This window comes from Dryobates pubescens, unplaced genomic scaffold, assembly GCF_014839835.1.
Source record: "Dryobates pubescens isolate bDryPub1 unplaced genomic scaffold, bDryPub1.pri scaffold_159_arrow_ctg1, whole genome shotgun sequence".
NCBI lineage: Eukaryota > Metazoa > Chordata > Aves > Piciformes > Picidae > Dryobates > Dryobates pubescens.
In genome coordinates this window covers 2,459-11,623 of record NW_026530750.1, presented here as the reverse complement: position 1 = coordinate 11,623, position 9,165 = coordinate 2,459, and the positions used below count along the sequence as shown (strand labels likewise).

Below are 9,165 nucleotides of genomic sequence, written 5' to 3'. Positions count from 1 at the left end.
GCCCTCTCTGGATGTGTTCCTGTGAGACCTGCACTGGATTCTATGGTCCTGTTCTGGCAGGGGCACTCAGAGATCTCCAGAGGTCCCTCCCAACCCCTAACATCCTGTCACCTGTGACCCTGTGAATTGTCACAGGGCTCTGAATCCAAAGGAGATCCCAGCAGGAAATACCAAGGTTCCAGCTACAAATCATGAAGTCTGTCTGAGCTTCATCTTCAAGGATCCTTCTGAAGTCACCTTCCACTGCCCCCTTGGGCTCTTTTGGGCTCTCAGCTAATGCATCCATGTGGCAAGTCCAGCTGCCTTCAAAGCAGTGGAAGTTGTTCACAGAAGCTGAGAGGCTCTTTCCATTTTGCTTGGAGGGGCTCCTGATTGTCCTGGGTTGAGTTGACTCTGCTGCTGTTATCCAGACCATGCTGCAGCCATGCCAGCCTCAGAAATGGAAGTGCTGTCTGGAGCAAAGGATTGTGGGGCTTGAAGTTCAGATTGCAGCATGGGAGGCTCCCTGTTCCAGTTGCTGCTTCTGGATTCTGGGGTTTTTTTGGGTGTTGGCAGCTCTGCTGGGATGGCAGTGGGACAGGGAGGGATAGGGGAGCAGCTCCCTGCTTTGGGCTTTTGCCTTGCTTGCTGCTGCTTTCCACTGTGCCTTTTCTGCAGACAGGCTGAGGTCACTGTACTTTTGTATTCTGATGATCTGATTTGCTCAGGAAACTCTTCTCTCATTTGTTTCTGTTTCAACACAAAGAGGTTGTGTGTGGTGTTCTTTCCTCCTCAGTTCTGTGTTGGGGGAGGCAGAGAGGTTAAGCTGCTGGTTCAGCTGAACCCAGTACATTCCTTTTCTGGAGCCCAACAGGGGGCAGGAAAGGACAGATTTTGGCAGGAGACAAAAGGATTTGGATAACAAAAAAAGATAAGAAGAGGATTCAATTAAGGCTTGAGGCTTGTCAACAGAGTTTGACAGAAGTTTCTTACCTGTGGTGTGTTGACTATGTTGATGGATTTGCTTTCAGGGGGCTGATGAGCTGTAGTCCTGTTTGTGCTGCTGATGGTGCTGACTGTTAGCTTAGGGCAATGACTCAGAGCTGTGCTGCCCACTGCTGGGCAGCTTGCTCTGGTTTCATCCAGAGCAATACAGGACACTCCCAAGGAAACCACTGTGACATCTGCCCAGATGCTGGATGCTGAGGAGTGGCAGGGGGTGGGGGAGGGAAGGGGCAAATTCTTAGGCTGGTGGTCACCTCTGGTGCTTTGGAATTTCAGCCCTGAGCAAGTGCAAAATCCTCCCCAGCTGGGGAAAGGTTTGGGCAAAGTCTGTTGTCAGCCTGGGAGTTCCTGAGAGACAGAAATCACTGCAATGTGCTTGGGCCTGGCCCATGCCTCTCGAGCCCTTCTCATCTCTGTGCAGAGGGCTCAGGGGTAAGAGACGGTCTCTGGACCTACAGACAGTGCCCCAGGCATGGCAGCTGTGTCAGAGAAGCAGCCTGTGCCAGGATCAGCTGCCCCTCATAGTGAATGGTGCTTATGACCAGGATTGTGCCCCAAATATTACCAGAACATGCTTCTGTGTGTGTGACTCAAACCCCCTTTGTCCCCCCTCCCTTCTGGAGTCAGTGGCAGGGGGGACCTTGGCACCACTGAGTCCAGGTAAACAATCTACCTGGGCATGTTTGCACCCCTGTGGCAAACAAGGCCCAGGCTACATGTTTGTTTGCCCTGTTTAGGGCGTGTGCTTGTGCTTATTTGGCAAAGGATCAGCTCCTTGGTTAATTATTGTGTCAGCAGGGGATGCTCTCTGGAGCAGCATTCTTTGGGGCAGATGGGAAACAGGAGCTGTTTGGTACACAAGTGCCCCCCACGCTGGTGTCGGTGCCTATGCCTGTGTGCGTCTCTGTGCCGCTCCGCTCCGCCTCGCCCGGGCCTTGAAGCAGCGCTGCAGAAGGCCTTGCCGCACACTGCCACTGCTGCCCGGCTGGGGGCGGTGCCGCGGAGCGTGGGGGCAACTGCCGCGTGAGCCATGGCCACGGGAGGGAACCATGGCGGCCCCTGCGCACCGCCGGTCCTGAAGCGCCACAGCCCCCGGAGCGGGGAACCTTTGCCGGGGGCTGCGCTGCGTGGAGCCAGCGGCAAAAGCCTCTGAAGCTTCCCCTGGGAGGCTCCAGGACCTTTGTGCTCTGGGAGAAGCAGCAACCCCGCGGCACAGCCAGGCGGTCGGCGCCGGTCTCTATTTCCTGATCAGGGCACAGCCGTGCCGCGCTGTCAGGGCTCTAAACACAGCACCAGGGAAAGATTTCCTGACGTTCCCAGCTCGTGAGGAAGCCAAACCTTTGCTTCATAGAATTTTGGTTCAGGTAGGGCTGAAACTGTCCCGGGTTGAGGGTTTGCTGGGCACCGACCAACCCCTCCCCCACTGCTGTTCCAATCAGTTTCCATTCTAAATTCTAGAACTCATTTGGGTCGTCTGAAGTGCCCAGGCACAAACGTTCTGTAGAGGTGGTTCCACCAACCCCATCCTGCTGCCTGTGAATGGAAACTGAATCCCCTGCTGCAGAGTTTGGATATCAATAGACTGCCAATATATCTATTCATTGATCTCCTTGCTGCTCATTCCTGAGGGCACATCTACAACACTCCTGGAGGGACAAAGAAGCCTACAAGGAAAGCAGCTGATCCTGCAAAGGACCAGGAGGGATCAGGGTCCCCATGGCAACAAGAGAAAGAGCCTGGGCTGCTGGCTTGGTTCTTATCTCTGGCTTTGGAAGATGGCCAAGGACAAACAGTGGATGAAACAAGCAGCAGGCCCCAGCAAGGCAAAGGAAATCTCTGCTCCTCTCTCCAGGCCTGTGTTTCAGCTGGGAAGGATCTGTCCCAGGAGTTCCATCGGCTCTAGAAGGAGTTTTTGTTCCCCAACTGTACAGCCCTGTGTTTCAGCCATGAGGAGCAGCTGCTCCCCTGTCCAAGGGAGAGAATCTGGGAGGCACACACCACAGCACACCCTCTGCTTTACTTGTGTGACCATGGGCAGGACGTGAGGAAGTGGAAGGGAAAACCCACTCCAGTCCTGGCTGCAGGAGTCTGTGACTTACAGGGGAATTGTCCCCCCAGAGACGCTGCCTCAGTTTCCAGTGGGAAATGGCCTAAGAAGAGCAGGGAAGCTGAAACTGCTTCTAGTCCTGCTGAAGGGACTCCCAAAGCATCTTCACAAGATGCAATGGACCCCAGGCAGAATTAGAGGGACTCTGCTCCAACCAGATGGACGGGAGAAACAAATTGGTTTGTTGGACCACTGTGGTGGGTTGAAAAGGAAAGGCTCCGCTTTCCCTCCCCCACTGAGAAAGAAACCATGGCTAGAACTCAGTCAGAGAAAGGAGACTGTATTTTACAAGGAAACAGATTCTATGTAACACAACAAATACAGGTAGTTTACAATATATACAGGAATATACAGCAAATAAACTCAACCAGAAAGCAGACCTCCCCACAGAGCGGGGTTCCCCCTGTGGCCCCTTTACCCCCCTACCTCCCTTCTCCCCCAAAAGAGGTAGGGTGAAAGTTCAAAAGGTGCAGCTTCTTCTAAGCAAAGCAGTAACAGAGATGAGAATATGTTTCAGGTAAAATTGATTCTTAGAGCCTCGTTAAGGTAGCCATTTACATAACACTCAATATAAATTTTATGCAATCATCTAAATATCTTGGTGACATAGTTCTTAGTCTCTGGAAGCCTTGGCCAAAGGGGATTATGATGCTAGCATGCAGATGAGATGCTCAGAAAAAGTGCTGGCAGGTTTCAGCAGAGTAAAAAAGAAGGTGAGCTGTGGGCAATCAATTCTAACCTTCATGTCTTTGGCCATGGTAACACCGGGTAGTCATTTTGTCTGTAAACACAGCATTTAGCACAAGTATGCTATAAATATTAGATAGGGACAGCCTCTACATGAAAATATTTTCTAATCTGGATTCTTGAAAGAAAGGTTCTTGGAAAAAGTATGGATTCTTCATTCCTATTAAACTAGGTCAAGGGCAACTTGGCCTTAGAGAAATAGCAACCACCAGTATCATGTAACTATTATCATACAGTTCAAATTATTGGCTATTCTCACTCAAAATCAAATCTCCTTGAGGTACGCAACTAACTTTCCCATCCTCCTGCATTATCCACCGAGTGCACCCAGGTCCTTGAGTGAAGGCAACCCCATGAATGGGTTTGTCTTGGCTTGAGGCAGGAGTAACCCAGACTGTTTTCCCCAATATATTCCATTACATGCAGGGACTTTATCCCCTTCTACAGCATGTAGAAGTTCCAATTGAGCAGGGCCACCTTGATTGACAGATAGCTGTTGTTAAGTCTTCATCCCAACTTTTAAATGTCCCAGCACCCATTACTTTGAGTGCAGTCTTGAATAGTCTATTGCATCACTCAACTTTCCCAGCAGCTGGGGTATGATAGAGAAAGAGATCTATCCAATCAACGGCATGCTCTTTAGCCCAGGTGTCTGTGAGGCTGTTTGAAAAATGAGTCCCATTGTCTGACTCTGGAAGGGAGAGGCACCCTCCAGGAAGACCTGGACAGGCTGAAGGAGTGGGCTAGCAAGAACCTTATGAAGTGTAGGGTCTTGAGCCTGGGAATACAGAACCCAGGAGTGCAGCTCAGACTGGGATCCACCTGACTGGAGAGAAGCCCTGTGGAGAGGGACCTGGGGGTCTTGGTGGATAACAAGCTCAGCATGAGTGGACGGTGTGCTGCAGCAGCAAAGGCGGCCAACAGGATGCTGGGTTGCATCACCCAAGGGCGTTACCAGCTGAGATGAAGTCACTCTGAAATGGGTCAAGAACTGGCTGGAGGGCCGGGCCCAGAGAGTGGTGGTGAATGGTGTCACATCCAGTTGGTGACCAGTCACTAGTGGTGTCCCCCAGGGATGAGTGCTGGGCCCCATCCTGTTCAATATCTTTATTGATGATCCGGACGAGGGCATTGAGTCCATCATCAGTAAGTTTGCAGATGACACCAAGTTAGGAGCAGGTGTCAATCTGTTGGAGTGTAGGAGGGCCCTGCAGAGGGACCTTGACAGGCTGGATGGGTGGGCAGAGGCCAATGGGATGAGATTTAACAAGGTTAAGTGCTGGGTTCTACACTTTGGCCACAACAACCCCACGCAGTGCTATAGGCTGGGGACAGAGTGGCTGGAGAGCAGCCAGGCAGAAAGGGACCTGGGGGTGCTGGTAGATAGTAGGCTAAACAGGAGCCAGCAGTGTGCCCAGGTGGCCAGGAGAGCCAATGGCATCCTGGCCTGTATCAGGAATAGGGTGGCCAGCAGGACAAGGGTGGTTATTCTTCCCCTCTACTCAGCACTGGTCAGGCCACACCTTGAGTACTGTGTCCAGTTCTGGGGCCCTCAGTTTAGGAAAGATGTTGAGTTGCTGGAGCATGTCCAGAGAAGAGCAACAAAGCTGGTGCAGGGTTTGGAGCACAAGCCCTATGAGGAGAGGCTGAGGGAGCTGGGGTTGTTTAGCCTGGAGAAGAGGAGGCTCAGGGGAGACCTCATGGCTGTCTACAACTACCTGAAGGGAGGTTGTAGCCAGGTGGGGGTCGGTCTGTTCTCCCAGGCAGCCAGCACCAGAACAAGGGGACACAGTCTCAAGTTGTGCCAGGGGAGGTTCAGGCTAGATATTAGGAGGAAGTTCTTCACAGAGAGAGTGATTTGCCATTGGAATGGGCTGCCCAGGGAGGTGGTGGAGTCGCCGTCCCTGGAGATCTTCAAGAAAAGACTGGATGAGGCACTTAGTGCCGTGGTCTAGTTGATTGGATAGGGCTGGGTGATGGGTTGGACTGGATGATCTCAGAGGTCTCTTCCAACCTGGTTGATTCTGTGATTGTCTGTGAAAAAGAGAAAAAAGGGGAGTTAGCACAGCAGACAGAAGCCTATGCACAGGGAGTTAGTTAGTTAGTATCTTATCTTAGTTGGCCAGAAGCCCAGAAGCAGTCCAGCCAAAAGGAACAGCGAAGGAAGAGAAACTGAGAGAAAGTCCCAGCTGCCCGATAACTCAAAGTTGCATTTCATCCATCCACCAATGAAATTCGTTTAGAATACCAAAATATTTTATAAACATTTAGCCAGTGTGCCCCTTCCTTAAAGGCACAGCCTCACACGGTCACAACCACACAGAAGCAATGGCCTGGCAAGCTGAACCCATGAGAGGACAAAGCTTTAGTAGATACAGGTGCCCAGAGTGCTCTGACACCATCAAACCACAAGGAGTGGAACCCATCTGGGTTTCTGGTGTGACAGGAGGATCCCCACACCTGGATGTGTTGGAAGCTGAGTACTGGGATGCAAGCCACAGTTTGCCTTCACTTGGAGGCATGGAAGGAGTCACTGGACTCAGTTGCCCCAGAGGTGGAAACACAGCCCCAGCATTTGCAGCATTTGGACTGGGCATGGACTGATGCAGACTGTGCTGGAACAGAGTGCAGCTGCAGAGCACCTGCAGTGAGCAGCCCTCTGGGTACTGCAAAGCCACCTCCTGTGGAGTGAGAATGGACAGTGCCTGAGGTGTGCTGCTGATCGCTGCTGGGCATGGTGCAGATGGCACAGAATGAGGGCTTGGGAATATCAAAGATTAAGTTGAAAATTTGCTGCCATTACTCCACACCATCCTGCCTCATGCCACCTTCACAGGGACAGTGCTGGCTGCAGCAAAGTACTACAGGGCCTGAAGTTCAGATTGCAACATCAGAGGCTTCCTGTTCTGGTTGCTGCTGTTGGGTTCTGGCTCTCAGGTGCTGGCTCTTTGCTGAGGGGGAGGGCTGCAGGGGTTTAACTCCTGGCTGCTGCTGCTCACTGCTGTGCTTTCTGCCAACAGCCTCAGGTCAGTGTGCATTATGGGATCTCCTTTGGATTCAACTCTTTTGATATTGTCTCAAGTCCTTATCTCATCCCAGAGGGTTTTTTTATTTTTGTGTGTGTTATGTTTCCCTTCCTTCTGTTTTGGGGGGTAACAGGCAGCTTAACCTCTTCTCAGCTCTGCAACCTGTTCCAGCCCCAGAGTGGAAAGCCAACAGAAGCTTTCTGAGTTCTTCCAAAGATCTCCATGAGCTTCCCCCTACACCCTCCAAAGATCCCAAAAGTCAGTCCTAGGACCATCCAAATCCCAAACACCTAAGATCACCTGAAAGCCCCTGAAGAATGCCTCTGAGATGCCCCTCAAGGCTCCTCTCAGAACCTCATTTTCCCCTCCCTGAACTGGGCACACAGCTCCACCCCATCCCTTGGGAGCAAATGCCCCCAAAATTTGGGCATTGTGGCAGGGATATCCGAAATAAAAGCAAACAGAGAGGATTTGGGTAACTTTTGGGGTTTATTGACACAATAGGGTAATGGGCAGAGGATTTCTTCCCCCAGGGAGACACAAAGCATTGGGGAAGAACCAGACAGATCCTGGCAAAGCCCTGCCCAGCTCCATTGGGAGCTCCAGCTGTGCTGACTCAGCACTGTAATTGTTCTCATTAGCAATAATTGGTGTTCAGCAGGGCAGGAGGTGTTTGTTGCTGCTGGTGTCCCCAGTCCCTGAGAAGTGCAAAGGAAAGAGATGATTTTGGTGCTGGAAAGGCCTTCTCAGAGGGGTCACGATTACCCAACAGATTCTAGGTGGATTTCTGCCTCCCCTGCAGTGCAGGCTGCTCTCTAGTGTGGGTGCAGCGGTGATTGTTGAGGTTACCCTTCTGGGTGAAGCTCTTACCGCAGACAGGACAGGCGAAAGCCTTCTCACCGGTGTGTGTGCGGTGGTGGCAAATGTGCGTGTACCTATGTCTGAAGGCCTGCCCGCACTCAGCACAGCTGAACGACTTCTCCATAATGTGCACACGACGGTGTAGGCTGAGGGTTCCCGTCTGGGTGAAGCTCTTGCCACAATCGGCACAGCTGTAGGGCTTCTCACCGCTGTGGATGAGTTGGTGCCTGATGAATTTGGCACTCGTGGTGAAGCTCTTGCCGCACTCAGCACAAGGGAACAGATGCTCTCCGGTGTGGATGCGGCGATGGATGGTGAGAGTGGAGCTGTGGTTGAAGCTCTTGCCGCAGTCTCTGCAGGTGAAGGCCTTCTCACTGGTGTGGGTGAGGTGGTGTTGCCTAAGATGAGCCATGTGCCTGAAGCGCTTGCCACAGCTGTCACAAGAGAAGGGCCTCTCTCCAGTGTGGGTGAGGCAGTGCCGGCTGAGATTGTAGCGCTGGGTGAAGCTCTGGCCGCAGTCAGCACAGGTGAATGGTTTCTCTCCAGTGTGGGTGCGGCGGTGCCGGATGAGCTTTGAGTTACAGCTAAACCTCTTGCTACAGTCACCACAGACGAAGGGCCAGGAGCCAGGCTGCCGGCAGTGGTGCTTCACTGGCTCTGAGCCACCTGGGAAGCTCTGCCCACACTCAAGGCACTGATTCAGCTGTTTTGGTGACACTGAGTGACCTCCTCTGACTTCATCCTCCTCCATACATTCCTCCCCCTCATCTTGGTCACCTTCATCATCATCATTATCCTCCTCTTCATAGTCATCATTCTTTACAGCATCATCCTCCATCTTCTCCTCTTTATCCTCCTCCTCTCCCTTGGGACTGCACTTGGGCTTCTCCAACTTGATCTCTGGGTGCTGCTTCTCCTCCCAGCTCTTCTCTAGGTCCTTCTGTGAGGCCATACTGTGGCAGGAAGGCGTCACAGCTGTGGAATAGGGAAGATGGAAGCATCTGAGCCCAGGACCTCAAACCCTCAGATCCTCTCTGGGTCATAACAGTCCCTGACTCCCAACACCCAGCTGGGAGAATGCAGAGGAGACCTCAAACCTTCAGTTTCTGCCATAGTGTGGGCACAGACCTCTAATACCTGTGCTGAGACCCCAGGTTCCTGTGACCAGTGCCCTGAGGTACTTACAGTGCCTGAGGGACTTACAAGTGGTCTTGTCCTACTCTCCTCAAGCCTGGTGGCATTGGCAGGGTGGTTCCTGGCCCAGGCCCTGTCCTTTGACCTCCCCTGGCTCAGACAATGGAGGCTGCAGCACTGACCAAGGAAAACCAAACCACCTCCAACCTTCTCCCAGCACCCTCTAGATCCCAACCCCCAAACATCACCTCCTGCTCACAACTCACCCCCAGCAGCGTGGAGCATTCCTCAACTCCCACAACACCT

General features: G+C 52.4%; 1 protein-coding gene across 1 annotated transcript; it reads right to left on the bottom strand.

Moving 5' to 3' along the window:
• Positions 1–1,841: 1,841 nt before the first annotated feature.
• LOC104300382 (zinc finger protein 664-like) lies at positions 1,842–8,677 on the bottom strand (the record flags this gene model as incomplete). The annotated part of the gene is made up of 3 exons (XM_054179385.1): positions 8,462–8,677; positions 7,735–8,356; positions 1,842–2,107 (listed from the first exon to the last, which is right to left on the bottom strand). Coding segments are annotated over exons 1-3 (1,104 nt in total), but the record flags the coding sequence as incomplete, so codon positions are not given.
• Positions 8,678–9,165: the final 488 nt, after the last annotated feature.